The following is a 17985-nucleotide window of genomic DNA, read 5'->3' as shown; positions in this document are numbered from 1 at the left end:
ATTTGGCATCCTTTGTGGAAGCAAATGATGCCAAATCAATACAAATAATTTAATTTTGGCGTCAAAGCAAAGTTTTATTTCATTTTTAATAGGTTGTGAGTACTGGCTGTTTCTCTAAACATTCACTATCAACGCTAAACTTATTTACGTGCGGAAGCTAATTAAAATCCAACTTTATGTCGTATACGTCGGGGAGATTTTCCTTTGTATGCTTTACTTTTTTCCTCATCTTAGCTAAAAATTCATTAAAAAATGATGAATTTTATTATAATGACTAACAAACTTATACGAGAACCTGCTCAACCCTCTCTACGTTGGCTCGTGTATATATATATATATATATATATATATATATATATATATATATATATATATATATATATATATATATATATATAATTTATTTATTTATTTTTTTTAACATGGAGGCATTTACCTTTCGTCAATCGCCATAGTACACAACGAAGAGGAATTGATGGTCATCTGTTAAATGACACCTACCACTCGACCCTCACTGTCCTTAACAGAACGAGAATAGCTGTCTCAACCATTGAAAAACGGCACCACCAGCAATCTTCACCTCCACAATTTAGACATTAGGCTAAAAGGGAAGGAAACTTTCTCCTGTCTCGTGCATCCGAGAACACTGCTTAATGTAAATAAATACGTATGCCGAGAACTATCATGAATAATAGTTCATTTTTATTGCAGTAAATTAAGAGCTGTTAAAAGATCTGCATTTGTGAAAACGAGAAAGAAGGATAACCATCAACCCTAACAGAACAAAGATAATATTGGCTTAACCATCGAAAGATGGTGCTACCAGAAATCTTCACCTCCACTATATATCTCTACATAGTATAAAATGAAGTGTCCAAAAAGCGTCTGTGTGTTTGAACTCGCAAAACTCGAGAATTACCCGGCCGATTGCGCTGAAATTTTCACAATTTGTTCCTTTAAGTCCTGAGAAGGTTTGCAGACCAGTTCGAAAACAATTCGATGAATAGTTCTTTTTTTTAATTCCAATTTAGGCCCAATTTTCACATAAATTCCCGAATATGGGAGTGAAAAATTACTCGCAAATTAGTAATATTATATATCGTTGGAAAGTGAAGAATTTTCCGCGTTCTACGCAATTTGTTCCAACGCTCTAACTTAATTGCGGCGGGAGTTATTTACGTTTTTAGCTCGAATTTGTTTAGGCTTAGCTGAAATTTAGGCACTACTTTCTTCATTAAATTTATCAGTAAAAAGTGAAGGAATTGTCCTACAGTTTTCTTTTTGACACCATTGAAAAGAGGTATCTTTTTTACTCCAGATCTAACTCGACCTATGGTCGGAAGTTTAACCTTCTATCTCCATTAGAAAAAAAGTTACAAGTGAATTAAATGAAGTTCAAAAATCTGTTCTCTATTCAAGTTTTTAACCATTTTATTTTGCGTTTCCACGGTAACGCTTTTTGAATCCATTATTTCCATCTTTCTCATTTTCAATTCTGAAACTTATTTTACTTTGTGTTTCCATGGTTACGCTTTTTAAATCCATCTTTCTCATTTTATTTTAATATTTGACGTCATTGTTTGGAGGGGAAATTTTGCATGATGATTTTTTTTTTTTTTTATTTATGCCTTATTGTTGAATATACGTCACTTGACACAATTTTTGTTTTCAAAATAGACCGGGCAAAGTCGGGCAACGTAGCTAGTACATGACTAAGGGAGACGGGTCGTTTTTCCCGTCCCATGAACAAATTTCACTTTTATCGTGCTGAAACTGGAGCAGTTAAAAGATCTGCACGTGTAAAAAAATAAGAAAAAACTGCGATTAACTATCAATACAAGATGAATTTATGGCTGTAAGAGGTACTTACGCAGCAATCTCGGAACTGCTTGGCGTCGACAGGAGAAGTGAAGTTGAGCCCCCATGTGTCGCCGGTCGTTGGGTCTTTCCAGTACACGAAGCATTCTGAGGCCTGCCCCAGTCGTGTACCTAGATGAGAAGGAAAAAAAAGTTTGTAAGACATTATCTGCACTTCTTTTTTCGAAAGTTGTGCTACAAGGAAAATGAAAACATTTCTAATTATTCCTTAATGTTTCCAGTCCAATAATTTCGGTGGTCAGGAGGGTCAATTCCCCCTCCCCCCCACAGAATTTTTAAAACATGATGTAACTATGCATTTCTGCATTTCTTCGTATTTTCGTTTTAATATTTCTAATACACTCACCGGCCAATGAATTAGAAATCCAAGATCAATAATTTATTGGACCACCTTTTGCACGAATAAGTGCTCTGATTCGTTTGGGCATCGAGCCTATAAGCTTCTGGAGTGTATTTACACCCAGGGAATAACATGCATCGGTTATGCAGCTTTTTAGATCTTGTAAATTATGCAGATGAAAGAGGAGTGCCGTGTGTGTCGAATGCGTCTTCCCACAATACCTCACACATTTTCTATGGGGTTAAGATCCGGATTATGCGGTGGCCGGGGAAGGTGTTGGAAGTCATACTGATGCTCAGCGAACCAATTTTCAACACTTCCGGCACGATGTATAGTTGCATTGTCGTCCTTGAAATATCCGTTGCCATCAGGATGAAAATACAACATTTTAGGGAGAACTTGATCTGCCAGTATACCTAGGTATCGCATGGCTGTTGCTTACCTTCGAGGAACACCAGGGCACCACTTCCATGCCAGCAGAACATGCTTCATATCATGATACTCCCTCCAGACTCAATCTGAAATCTCAAAGGTTTCTAATTCATTTGCCAGTGAGTTGGTACCTTTTAGCTCGGAGGTCACGGGAAATCACCGTGATTACAAAAAAAAAATTCTTTATTGGCAAATTTTGAACAACGATTCGGAAAGTTTGAAGACAGAATTACATTTTATTGCAGGGATTTGTAATCTTTTCAGTGATACTTAATGCATTTTCCAATTATATATAGGTATGTATGCGTGAGTGCTTTTTTTTCCTTTCTTTGTAACATTCGGCAAAGTTTGGATTTTTATTCTGAAAACTGAATCTCCTCCATCCAGAAGTTTTGGTTCCGGTATGCTTGCCTTGCTGCACCTACTTTGGAAAACTTTGAAATCATAAGCCTGGTGGAGGCCTTTTTGGCATTCGCCCTTTACATGCTACGAGAACACCAGCTGTTGAAGATCATTAAATAGGCAACCATCATTACCCTTAACACTTAAAGTGGATAACTGGATTATCCCTTCAGAGATCGCGCCACCAGTCATCTCTACCTCTACAATTTTGAGACAAATTTTCTCCAGTGTCCTGTATGCCAGTAACTGCTTTGCTACAAAGTACAGGCCTCCAAAGACCGGAGATTGGACAAGCACGTACCCCATATACGAGGGCCCACATTTATTACAGGGCCGCCTTGCCAGATATTGCCGCGGAGTCCCATGCAGTTTGGTAAAATTTGAAAACACACAGAAAAAATAAGTGTTAATCTCACTTTTTTCATTTCGGGCCCTTTCTCTTCCTTGGCCTCATTTCTGTTCTACTCACATATAGGGACCATGCCCGCCTATGCTCGCAGTTTGTTTTGTGGCCTATAAGTATCGAACTAAGATCCTTCGATCCCCAAGCTCGGACTATCTCATCAGGTTCCCAACGATTAAAAAGTGAAATACACAAAACGAGTATGGGGGGGGGGGATGGTTTTAAATGGATGGCACACATCGACAGAACCCTCGAAACCCTGAATTTTTCCAAAAATTTTTAATTGTTGGAATGTAATTATTATACAATTCTACGCTTGCTTAAGTTTAGCCTTGAAACTAATGCGCTAACTTTAGACTTCCTTTTTTGTAAAAGGAAGTAACAATATGCATCATTACAAAATAATTTGAAAAGTTAAAAAATAAAGAATATCAGTATTGCAACATTGTCGCCAAGTTTGTCGAATCATCAGTAAAATTCGCCGAAGAAGGAAATTTTTAGGAGGTCACAGTGACCTCCCGTTACCTTCTATCGGGACACTCCTGTACCTACCTACCAATCTACCCAAGACAAAGCAGGTATAATGCAGGTATTATATTTAAACCTTTTTTTTTTTTTAAAGTTAAGATTCTATGTATCGCAACTCGGCAAGAAAAGTGATCTATCTTAAAACTCGGGGAAAACGTAGGGTATGTGTAAAGGGTAGGGGAGTGTGAGGCCAAGTGAAATAGTTAAGATGACTGAGCTTTTTTAAAATGAACAAATTTACAATTTGTTTTTAAATTAAAGTACATACAAAAAGTACATTATATTTCATAATAAAACTTGCATTGAAACATTATTTTTTTGTTTTTGGCAGTAAAACTGCACCTTCAAAAAAAAGGGAAATTTTTTCACTTTTTTTGTTTCCATGGTGCAAAGTCAAAAAACGAAATATTTTTCAAATAAAATATTTTCTATTCGATTGTGAAAAATATTTATGAACAAATTAATGAGCAAATAAAAGGATAACTGAAAAAATGAAAATATGATGAAACAATAAACCAATAAATAAATACATTAATTGGTTAATATATGAGGAAAAGTAAATGGTTAGTGGGAATCTAATATTAGGCTCTCTTAATTAAAGTACGGCTTAATTAGTAGTTATCCTTTTTGTTCAAATGTGTGTTAAAAATAGTATTTAGTAAATTTGAATATACTGGCAATTTAAAATTTTATAGAATGCCTATTATTGATGTATTTCCCCTCCATCAATTATTTTTACCTCAGAAATATTGACATTGATCAGGTCTGTCATGGAGGTGAGATTCACGGAGGTGAGGATCTTTCCATTAATATAGGTCTAATAGATACATTTTTCATGGAAAAAAAGAATTTCTTCGTTGCTACAATCTGCACATGTTAAGCATATGACAACATGTTCACTTCTTTTTTTGCGTCAATTTACATCCCTGAAATTCAAGTTCACGGAGTTGAGAAGTCAGATCAACCCACTAAGTTTTTAATGCAAAATCTATCTTCTTGTTTTCCGACAAAAATCTCATAACTTCAACTATGGCTGAAAATAAACAAGGGGGCTCCCTTGTATCCTGGAAAATGAAATTTGATGTCATTACTGCCACGTGTTAATGATGAATGGTATTTCGTGTTTAGGTAACGGAGGTAAGAATTTTTGTGGCATGATTTCTTGTCCTTCTAAAACGAACTAAAACACAATATGTATTAAACAATTAAATATACTTAAACAGTATTTTAGACACTTGTGAAAGGAATAGATAATAAATAAGTATGTACTTTTAATTAAACAAGTTATTAAGCAACATAGACAGTCACACAAGGTGTGTGACATGCCACGGAGGTGAAAATTCACGTGTTGTGAACCAGAAATATACTAAAATAAAAATTACTATTAAAAAATTGTTAGCAGGCTTAAATAGATATATTTTTGATGAAATTAAAAAGCATTGTTAAATGAATTGTTCCTTAAAGTTTTTACTGTAAAAGGCGTGTGACAGAAAAGTTACACTTTTTGAAGAATGACCTACGTAAATGATTTAGTAAATGATTGAATGAGTGAACGATATGGAACATTTCACTTTGCTCCATCCACTTTGCCCCGCATGCACTTGATTAATTGTGAAAAATATTAAAAATACAAATAAGTTAAATATTAACTAAATAAATACTGCACCGACTATTAGAAGGTCCCAATTACTGTTTAAAAAGTTAATAATAAGAACTTTATCATTTGATAATATCAAAATTATTTTTGACCTACAACAAAATATAAATATTTGAGTATACATTTTTGAAAATTGCTTGTATTACCATATGCTTTGATTTTCAGAGGTAATTTTTTTCTTGACTGGAGTAGACTACATATGTTACTACATAGTTAATATATAAGTAGGTGAGTGACACTAAAAGCTGAGTAAATATTTCACCATTTCACTTTGCCCCGCTATTTCATTTTGCCCCACATTCCCCTACCAGTTATTGATTTACAATCTAAATTTAATGTTCTTTCTTTCCACAAAATTAGCTTACCTAACTGATCTGATGCGTGGAGGCGTAAAACCAACATAATCAATAGTTATGCATTATTAAAATTTCCTAATTTAGAAGAAACTGTTTCGAACTTTGAGTATACGTTATTGTATCTGCCAACAAAAACTAACCACTAAACACCATATTGTAACTTTTTTTTTCACGTAATACTTTTAAAGCTTAACACTACTATCACGTAAAACCTTGATTTTCTCCAATGCTGTACAGTCGAGTCCCGTACATTTATAAAAGCTTTTACACGTACCCTTTTCCACAACGCGAAATTTCAACTTACGCGAAGGGTCTTGGAACGAGGGATGCGTTCCAAGACCCTTCGCGTAAGTTGAAATTTCGCGTTGTGGAAAAGGGTACGTGTAAAAGCTTTTATAAACATAACCATACGATTAAAGACACTTGTAAACACCACCTAAAACTGTTAAAAACTATTTCTTAACTGTACATTACTGTTTCTTAAATGAAAAACTGAATTTTTATTTATTGTATTTTTTTTTTTTTAAAGTTTTATTTAACATAAAAAAAACTGCTACGATGCACAAAATCAATGATCAGTTGGGAAAGAAAGACGTAAAATAAACCACTACGGTAAGTATATTATGTAGTAAGAAAACAAATGCACTATAGTTGTACCAAAGAACATATACTGTACAGTAGATCCAGTAATGATATTTGTAACTTAAAAAATTACAGATGGAGTTGATTTATGCTGCGTGATCAAACCGTTATTCTTATATAATTTTAAATACACAATAGAGTTGCTTCACTAGTTCTTTTATAACGTTTCCATCTATGGCATCACCCCTCTTCCCGATTTCTTAAATTTATAATGCAAGAGCAGCTTCCATTTTCACAATTTTTGCATTTTGCTAAGAAACTACTCGGTGAACTTTTACGGATTTTCTTTTTTTGCTTTTTAATTGTAGATATGGAAAATTCACTCAAGCCTAATTGTCGCGCTACCTTTTACGCATTTTATAGTTGTTCAAGCCCATAATCTTTAGCTTTTCTTTAATTGTCAGAAACTTTCTCTTTTTCCTTATATCTTCACAAACTTTAAATGAAACAGCGCTCTTAGGTGCCATTATATTTCATCAACTTTCTAATATAGAATGAAAAAAATAAATGGAAAATGATGAGTAGTTATTTGTATAAGCGATGTTTAAACTAGTACGGTGTGGGAACTTCCGCTCTCAGTGATGCCAAAGGGATGAAGGTCCTATCACGAAAAAAACGCGATTCCCTTCGGAAAATTTTCGTGTTCCGGTGAAGAATTCGCGTTAGGAATAAAATTCTTTACCGGGGAAAAAATCGCGTTATAGTCATTTCGCGTAAGTCGGATTGCGTTGTAGCGGGAGTCGACAGTATTTTTTGAGTTGTCTCACTTTTCTTGTCGAGGGGCAATACGTCGAAAATTCCTAACAAATTCCATCACACGTAGAATCTTTCGTGTTTTCGATTGTTATTAATATTTTAAACAAGTGAGTAAGTTTTCACCTCCAAAATTGCAAAAGATGCTAACATTTGAGCTGTCTAATCCATATTTTCCATACGACGGTGAAGGGTCATCCTCCAGAAAATGTAACTTTTGAACGCAAATATTTTTCAAATTCGAACCTTTTGTTTTCTTTTTTTTATTCATTCTTACATGAAAGTGTTCCCTACTAGAAGTAACCCCCAGTAATGGGGGTTACCCAGCTGTTCCCCAGCTGTTCCAATTATTTCACTCATAAATGAAAAAAATAAGAAAATGCTTTGTTCACGGAAATAAAAAAAAAAGAAAAAAACTTCAAATGTTTAAAAATGAGGCCAATTGAATATCAAAGTAGTAATTTTGAGAATTGTGCAAACAATGAGCTACTTTCGTGATGAGTGGGAATCTAATATTAAGCTCTCTTAATTAAAGTGCGGCTTAGTTAGTAGTTATCCTTTTAGTTCAAATGTGTGCTAAAAAATAATTTGAGAATATACTGGCAATTTATAATTTTGATAGAATGCCTAAGATTGATGTATTTCCCCTCCATCATTCATTTTCACCTCAGAAATAATGACATTGACAAGGTCTGTCATGGAGCTGAGATTCACGGAGGTGAGGAATTTTCCATTACTATATGCCTAGTGGATACATTTTTCGTTGAAATATTTTTTTCTTCGTTTCTACAATCTGCACACGTTAAGCATATGAAAACGTGTTTACTTCTTTTTACTTCCTTTTACAACTAGTATGTTGTGGCTATCACGAAACTTTCTTCTATATTTTTCCTTTTTCTGATCCCTCCATATGCTTGACGAGGAAGCAATATTCCTAGTCTGCAATATTAGTCTGAATTATTGCAAAAGCAAAGCAAAGAGCGAAAATTGAAAGTTATTTTAAAAGCCTTGCTTGAATTAATTACAAATATTTTATTTGTTAACAAACATAAGATGGCAACAGTTAAAAATTTTAAATCATTGAGATAATATTTCCGATCATTTCCATACAATTAAAATTACGAGAAATACGCAGACGACAATCTGTTACGATTTATCTTTCTTATTGTTGCATTAATAAAGCTATTTTTATTCAAAAAAAAATCAACACCTCTTGGAGCGACTGGCGTCAAAATTGAACCAAAGCCTGTTTACATATGGATTCACATACATTCCAAATTTCAACCAGAACGTAGCATTACTTCTTGAGATAGGGCACTCACAATGGAAAAAAAGAACTGGCGATTGCGCTACCCCCTTTTTAGCTGTTGACACCAAAATAAAATCAGCTCTTATACCCACTAAGGACTACTTGCCGATAAATTTTTCTTTCATTCCGTTCATTGTTTCTTGAGATACAGCAGTCACAATTGACGGCAAAAAACGTTCTATAGCTCAACCCCCGTTTGAGTTATTGACACCAAAATTGAATCAGCATCTGTTCCTGTTAATGGCAACATATGGACTAAATTTCGTTTGATTCCGCCAGTTACTTCCTGAGGAATGGCAAGCACGCGTAACTCAAAAAACGTCCCATTGCTCCACCCCCCTTGGAGGAATTCGCGCCAAAAACCAATGGGCACAAGTTCACATAGGGGCACATATGTGTACCAAATTTCGTTCGATTTCATGCGGTAGTTTTTGCTGTAGAGCGGCCACAAAAAACTGGTCACACACAGACGTGACACACACACACACACACACACAGAGACATTTTCCCAAAATAGTCGAAATGGACTCAGCACACCTCAAAACGTTCGAATCCGTCAAAATTCGAAATTAGAAAATTTGCACGAATCCAATACTTTCTTTTATATATTAGATATAGAAGAAAGTAAAAAGGAAGTATTGTATTCGCGAAAAAATTTTCACTCAAAAACCGGCCTTAATTTCCATTTTTCTCACCCTCGAATGAATGTTGAGTTTTTTTTTTCGACTCGACCACTCGTGGATATATGCCTAGGAACCTACAGACACCCGAAACATCCATTTTGACGAGCCACGAGTTAATCACAACGAATTTTCTCCTGATGTCCGTATGTACGTGTGCGTATGTGTGTTTGTATCTCTCATAACTCGAAAACGATATGTCCTAGAGAGTTGAAATTTGGTAGGTAGACTTCTAGTGGGGCCTAGTTGTGCACCATCCTTTTTGGTTGCATTCGAATGTTCCTAAAGGGGTCTTTTGCCCCTTTTAGGGGGGAAATCACTGTTAATTTCGATGTAAACTCAAGTGGTGTTATAATTTGTCGGACACTTGGCGATATATCGCTAGTCTTTTGGTCGCCAAGTTTTGTCGCCAACTTAGCGACAAATTTGGCGATGTTTGTTTTTTTTTTTTTTTAATTTTAAATTTTGTTTCAATTTGGCCACTGTTGGCGATATTTAGAGAGTAAACAATTGAATCACATTAAAATTGCCGATAATGGGGAAATGACATTAAATTGGAGTAAAAGGAAGTCATGTAATGCACACATCAGCTCGTTTTACATTAATTTACATCCCTGAAATTCAAGTTCACGGAGGTGTGAGTTCACAGTACCACACTTAGTTTTTAAAGCAAAATCTATCGTCTTGCTTTTCGACAAAAATCTCACAACTTCAACTATGGCTGAAAATAAACGAGGGTGCTCCCTTGTATCAGGGAAAATAAAATTTGATGTCATTACTGTCACGTGTTGATGAGGAATGGCATTTTGTGTTTAGGTAACGGAGGTTATTTATTGCGTGACATGGCTCCTTATTCAACTTAAACGAACTAAAACACAATATTAAAAAAATAAATATACTTAAACAATTAGTGTTTCAGACACTTGTGAGGTGAAAGGAATAATAAATACATAAGTATATACTTTTAATTAAACAAGTTATTAAGCAACACAAACAGTCACAAATGTGTGTGACGTGCCACGGAGGTGAGAATTCACATGCTATGAATCAAAATTATACTAAAATAAAAATTATAACTTAAAAATTGTTGGCAGGTTTAAATAGATTTATTTATTTGCTTTATTTATTACTAGCAAAAATACCCGGCGTTGCCTGGGTCAGTAATAAATATGAGAAAAAATCGTTATTTGCTTTTAGCAGTTTTTGCATGAAAGAGTAACATACATCCATACATCCATACAGACAAACTTTCGCATATATAATAGTAGTAAGATTTATACGAAAATTTTATTTTATTGCCCCCCTAAGGGGGTTTTGCCCCCCATAACGGGACGAAAACTATCCTATGTGTTATTCTGATGCATAAGCTATATTATTGTAAAGTTTCATAAGAATCCGTTCAGTAGTTTTTGAGTGAAAGAGTAACAAACATCCATACATCCATACAGACAAACTTTCGCATATATAATAGTAGTAAGATTAGTAAGATAACTCAAAACTATCCAATTCGAAAGAAGTTACAAATAAAAACAGCAATGAATAAAAAAAATATCAGTAAACTGAGATTTATTCCCTAAAAATATTAGTAAAACATACTGTACATATATAAACACAATAAGAGTAAACACAGTAGATGTACGGATATATGTGATGAGAGATGGTAATGCATAAGTTATAGATAGCTACTGCAATATCTTATACATATAAAATCTGAGTATCTATCTATCTATCTATCTATCTATGTCCAAGCTTCTTCTCCCGAACGACAGTGAACTGACCATCGAACCAGGTATCGATGGATTCGTCATCTTCCCGTCTTCATGTTTGGCTATTTAGCATAATCCTCCGATAATAATTAGCGGAGATATCAATTAAAAACTATTAATTATGACTCTTAGATTTCAAAATCAAATCCCTATTTTTCGAAGGCTTTCCTCCATTCAAATTATTATTCAGTGCTTCAACTCAACTTTCCGGATGAACGCTTTTATTAAAATTTACAGCGTGAAGAAAATCATTGAGATGAAAGATCTGTTGCCATTTCTTTTTCTCGAATATAAAGAAATAAAATTAGGCTTTTGTTTTAAGGCTTTTCCTGTAATCAGGGTGTTTAAATTGTTTACTTTTCGATTATTTTTCCGTAATCTGCAGCAAAATTTTGCTGTTTTTTTTTTTTTTTTTTTTTGTTCAAGCCTGATTGTTAAATACGCGTCACATGACATAACTTTCATTTTCGAGGAGAACCGTGCACGTCGTAAAGTAAATGAGTGATTTACAAGTTATTTGAGTTCTTTGAGGGTTTGTACCTGGAAAACGGATTGATGTAATTCTTGTACGACCATGTGGATAGAATCCATCCAAATATTTATCTGAGTGGTATGTTGCATTAATAAACACCCGGGCAACGCCGGGTAGTAGACTATTTTATGTAAAAAGCGGATTGTTATTGTGCATAAATATTTCCGATATAGTCTATCAGATGTAATTCAGTTTAACGTGAGTAAAGATTATAGTTGATAATGCATATATTTTCCCCTTTTGTGCTGACTGAAAATGTACTCATAACTTGTATCATTGATAACGATTATTAACGTTGATGAGGTGTTTTGGCAAAAATATGTTTTACTGGTGTTTTGCAAACCTTGCTTTACGCGCATTTATTTATTCCTTAACGCGTTAGAAACTAGTGTCAGTGTACTACAAAAGCATCAACTGGACTGCTCTTACATTTTTTAGGTAGCCCGTGCAACGCCGGGCACGCAGCTAGTCTTATACATATAAAATCTGAGTATCTATCTATCTATCTATCTATCTATCTATGTCCAAGCTTCTTCTCCCGAACGACAGTGAACTGACCATCGAACCAGGTATCGATGGATTCGTCATCTTCCCGTCTTCATGTTTGGCTATTTAACATAATCCTCCGATAATAATTAGCGGAGATATCAATTAAAAATTATTAATTATGACTCTTAGATTTCAAAATCAAATCCATATTTTTCGAAGGCTTTCCTCCATTCAAATTATTATTCAGTGCTTCAACTCAACTTTCCGGATGAACGCTTTTATTAAAATTTACAGCGTGAAGAAAATCATTGAAAAGAAACATCTGTTGCAATTTTTTTTCTCGAATATAAAGAAATAAAATTAGGCTTTTGTTTTAAGGCTTTTCCTGTAATCAGGGTGTTTAAATTGTTTACTTTTCGATTATTTTGCCGTAATCTGCAGCAAAATTTTGCTGTTTTTTTTTTTTTTTGTTCAAGCCTGATTGTTAAATACGCGTCACATGACATAACTTTCATTTTCGAGGAGGACCGTGCACGTCGTAAAGTAAATGAGTGATTTACAAGTTATTTGAGTTCTTTGAGGGTTTGTACCTGGAAAACGGATTGATGTAATTCTTGTACGACCATGTGGATAGAATCCATCCAAATATTTATCTGAGTGGTATGTTGCATTAATAAACACCCGGGCAACGCCGGGTAGTAGACTATTTTATGTAAAAAGCGGATTGTTATTGTGCATAAATATTTCCGATATAGTCTATCAGATGTAATTCAGTTTAACGTGAGTAAAGATTATAGTTGATAATGCATATATTTTCCCCTTTTGTGCTGACTGAAAATGTACTCATAACTTGTATCATTGATAACGATTATTAACGTTGATGAGGTGTTTTGGCAAAAATATGTTTTACTGGTGTTTTGCAAACCTTGCTTTACGCGCATTTATTTATTCCTTAACGCGTTAGAAACTAGTGTCAGTGTACTACAAAAGCATCAACTGGACTGCTCTTACATTTTTTAGGTAGCCCGTGCAACGCCGGGCACGCAGCTAGTCTTATACATATAAAATCTGAGTATCTATCTATCTATCTATCTATCTATCTATGTCCAAGCTTCTTCTCCCGAACGACAGTGAACTGACCATCGAACCAGGTATCGATGGATTCGTCATCTTCCCGTCTTCATGTTTGGCTATTTAACATAATCCTCCGATAATAATTAGCGGAGATATCAATTAAAAATTATTAATTATGACTCTTAGATTTCAAAATCAAATCCATATTTTTCGAAGGCTTTCCTCCATTCAAATTATTATTCAGTGCTTCAACTCAACTTTCCGGATGAACGCTTTTATTAAAATTTACAGCGTGAAGAAAATCATTGAAAAGAAACATCTGTTGCAATTTTTTTTCTCGAATATAAAGAAATAAAATTAGGCTTTTGTTTTAAGGCTTTTCCTGTAATCAGGGTGTTTAAATTGTTTACTTTTCGATTATTTTGCCGTAATCTGCAGCAAAATTTTGCTGTTTTTTTTTTTTTTTGTTCAAGCCTGATTGTTAAATACGCGTCACATGACATAACTTTCATTTTCGAGGAGGACCGTGCACGTCGTAAAGTAAATGAGTGATTTACAAGTTATTTGAGTTCTTTGAGGGTTTGTACCTGGAAAACGGATTGATGTAATTCTTGTACGACCATGTGGATAGAATCCATCCAAATATTTATCTGAGTGGTATGTTGCATTAATAAACACCCGGGCAACGCCGGGTAGTAGACTATTTTATGTAAAAAGCGGATTGTTATTGTGCATAAATATTTCCGATATAGTCTATCAGATGTAATTCAGTTTAACGTGAGTAAAGATTATAGTTGATAATGCATATATTTTTCCCTTTTGTGCTGACTGAAAATGTACTCATAACTTGTATCATTGATAACGATTATTAACGTTGATGAGGTGTTTTGGCAAAAATATGTTTTACTGGTGTTTTGCAAACCTTGCTTTACGCGCATTTATTTATTCCTTAACGCGTTAGAAACTAGTGTCAGTGTACTACAAAAGCATCAACTGGACTGCTCTTACATTTTTTAGGTAGCCCGTGCAACGCCGGGCACGCAGCTAGTACTCCTATAAACTATGTTAAATGACTTTTTCCGTTCAGCATAAACATGCAAATTTTGCGATTTAGAAACGCGTGAGCAAGCCACGTAGAGCTGACCGTGGGAAAAACATGGCGTGCCCAAATGTAAGCCAGCTACCTTTAAGGTTTGACCCTGCGATTTGTTGATAGTCATTGAAAATGCAACTTTTAATGGGAACTGCAGGCGTTTAAAATGAAATGGTAAGTTATTGGGTATGATTGGGATGCGTGGTATAAGAACATTGTCTCCCTTGGCTTCTCCAGTTAAGATTGTGGCTTTCACAATATGCCTTCCTAGTTCGGTGACTCGCAACCGAGTACCGTTGCATAGTCTTGGCGCGTCCAAGTTACGCATTAACAAAACGGGTACACCTATCTTTAGTTCTAATTTATGTGACGGCACCCCGGATACCTCCAAAGAATTTAGGAACTCCACAGGATAGTTCGTAGTGTCATCGGATGACATGACTGCGTCGATGGAGTTATACACTGATGTTTCGCTGGTTATTTTGTCCATGATTTTTTTATTTATTTTCGCAACAGTTTCATTTTTTGGTGCCAGTATGGTTCTTTCACACAACCAATTTTCATCGGGAAGATATTGTTCCAGATTTGGAAAAACTTGATCAATGAGTTCGTCTTCCGTCTCTACAACATGACAAAATTGCTGTGAGAAAAGAACCATGCCTTCTTGGTCGGTGTCTAGGTGACCTTCACCAATTTCTAGGAGTTTCTGAGCATATGCTCCCGACTCGACATCACTGAATAACTGGACTCGCATGTTAGTGGTAAGATAAAGTTTTTCAACTTTGGTCCACAGATATGAAGCTTTTAGACATGCGTTAATTTCGTCTGCTGCAGTGCCTCTCTCAATGACAGGTAAAGTCTGTCTAAAATCCCCTGCCAGTAACACTACCACACCACCCATCAACTTTCGATTGCTTCGGATGTCTTGTAGACAGCGGTCAAGCGCCTCGATGCCGCGTTTATGTGACATAGTGCACTCGTCCCACACTATCAGCTTACATTGTTGCAAGAGGGCGCCGCGGTCACTGTTCTTACTGATATTGCACGTTGGGGTTTCTTCGCTTGCCAGATTAAGAGGTAATTTAAAAACAGAGTGTGCCGTCCGTCCACCGCTCAGTAATGTTGCCGCTATCCCAGAGGAAGCGACAGCTAATGCAACATTACGGTCCTTACGAATTTTTGCTAGAAGCAAGTTAAGCAAAAAAGTTTTGCCTGTACCGCCTGGGGCATCAAGGAAAAAAAGGCCGCCTTCACCAAGCGCAACTCGTTGAAATATTTTGTTATAAATGCCTTTTTGCTCCGGTAGCAGGCTTGGCTCAGTTTCGCTGACCTGAGCATTTAATAAAGCGGTATCGTAGCTTAGCTCTTTGATCAAATCGGTCGAAAGCACTCCTCGACGCTGTGGAGTGGGCATACCGAGGTCTGACAATTTCTTTCCGCAAATCGTTATTATTTTGTCCTCTATAAGTTTCAGTGCTTCATTCCAACATAGATCATTGTTGACTTCATCCATCCTTTCAAATCTGTGCAAGATATCTTCTGATAACGCATTTTTATACTTATCCCATAGTTGAAGAGGATTGGATAAACCGCAAGTGCATATCAATATTGCAAATAGTTCTCTTATTTGCGAAGGAGAGCGAAAAAGCACGGCCTCTTCCACTGTGGCATCCCACTGGTTATCATCTTCCAACAACCCCAACTTCTCACACGCTTGTCGGAAAGTTTCAAGTTCTTGGCCGTTAACTGTTTTTAGATCCGAGAAGTTAGTGGGACCCTGTATTACATTCAGCAGCATCCGCAAACAGTAGCATTCGAAGTTACTAACATGCACTGTGTAAATGCGCCCAAGAGCATCTCCTGCCTTCACACCTGGCCAGCCGTCGACTGGTGTTCCTTTTAAACGACGTTTCCATTCTTTCAAGGACACGTTCCATGTATAGTAGCGGGGTACGTCAGCATAAAGTAATGTTTTTGCAAATGTGTCATTTTGGCAAAGCAGGAAAAATGCTGTTAACGTCGTCTTAGGTGGTGCAGCCATTCTCTCCCTTAAGTTGCTTTCTGTGAAGTAAATCCGCTCGCCATTGGGCAGATGTACCGCAAGATAAGTGACTGTTGGGTGTCTCTCATGCAGAGGCAAACCCAAGATCCGCCATGCTGCTTCGTTGCTACTCACATAACGACCGGCTCGAAATGTTTGCACCTCATCTCTCGTGTCAATATTAACATTTCCTTGCTGTCGGATGTTACAAATAGCCTGATCGCTCCCTTTGTTTATATATTTGCAAATATATTTTATCGCCTGTACCGTATTGCAGAACTCTACATTTATATGACAATTAAAACTTTTAGACAGAAGAGGAGAATATGGAACAATCCAGCTATTGTCAACCAATATTTCCTGTATTCCACATCAGGTGTTTCGAGTTATAGTACGGCCGCCATCTTCTGGTGCTCTACGTCTGTACAAAGGATATCCTTTGTCGTTGGTTTGAGTATCTTTTAAAAGCGGCTTTGGATACTTTTTGGTACATTTTCCTTCCTTCATACATGGTGATGACAGATTTAGCGCACCACAGGGACCGTGAATCATATTTTTAGTCACAGTATCATAGAGCTTTCGATCAGTTTCTGGGTTTGGTATCTCCGCACTTATGACCTCGTCGATTTGGTTGGGGCGTAATTTTTCCACCAACCACAGCAGTAAGTGCACGTGAGGCAAACCTCTCTTTTGCCACTCGATCGAGTACATGAAGCACTTCATGTCACCAAAAATTTTACCTTTTGTAAGTAGAGCAATTAATTTCTGAACTTTTATTTTAAATACTCTGGCTGTTAAGTCATGTCTGTCCGATGAATTTTGACCTGAAATGAGCTCTCTAGTGATTTCTGGCCAGGCAGGATTACATGTCATTGTAATAAACAGATCAGGCCTCCCGTAGTTACGCACCAATGTGAACGCATCCTGCGTGTATTCATGAAGATATCTCGGGCTATTTACAAATGATGACGGGAGAATTACTATTTGACCCAAGTTATTTGGATCTAAATTCGCATCATTCCTTATCGCGTCTTGTAAATGTATATAATTTTCTGCTCGCAGTTTCGTTTGGTTCAAGGCAATAAACCTTAAGCGCTCGCTCTCCATTTTTACGTACATGTCCACCAAAAACTGATGAAGGAGAAGTCTACATCGAAGCAATAAATTAAAATTATTGCGGCGTATCATCATATGATACGCATAAAAGTCTTTGCAGGACACTTTTTTGTTTGATATGGGTTGTTTAGTAACAGGGTTTGTCTGAGGAATATCAAAACTGTATCCCTCTTGTCCTCTCCAAAAAATTATCGGGTACTCCAGAGCATCATAAAATCTATGAGTGTCTGGAACTCTAGTTAGCCCGCCATCATGAGCTTGAATGACGATGTCCCGAGACGCAGTTTGTTCACTACTAACTACTACGGCAGCTATTTCATTTGTGGTCGGGGCATTGAACCGTCTTTCGTGTTCACCACGTGGTACACGATCTGGGTGTATCACAACCTTGTAATTACCGCTAGTCACTCTATCTTTAGCCATTTGAAATTCATGCACTAAAATGTTGTGATCATGTAGAACTTGTTGTATTTTTTGAACCGTGTTTCTTTCCA

At 36.1% G+C, this 17985-nt stretch overlaps 1 protein-coding gene across 1 annotated transcript in view; it reads right to left on the bottom strand.

Annotated features, from left to right (window-relative positions):
• Positions 1–17985, bottom strand: part of LOC129221509 (protein still life, isoform SIF type 1-like) — a 251783-nt gene that overhangs the window by 197221 nt on the left and 36577 nt on the right. The window contains exon 4 of the mRNA XM_054856000.1: positions 1871–1989. Coding sequence (XP_054711975.1) covers positions 1871–1989 — 119 coding nt within the window. The remainder of the gene's footprint in view (positions 1–1870; positions 1990–17985) is intronic.

The sequence above is a fragment of the Uloborus diversus genome, chromosome 4 (genome assembly GCF_026930045.1).
Source record: "Uloborus diversus isolate 005 chromosome 4, Udiv.v.3.1, whole genome shotgun sequence".
Classification (NCBI taxonomy): domain Eukaryota; kingdom Metazoa; phylum Arthropoda; class Arachnida; order Araneae; family Uloboridae; genus Uloborus; species Uloborus diversus.
Note: the sequence above shows the minus strand (reverse complement) of the source record. Positions and strands in the feature narration are given on the sequence as shown.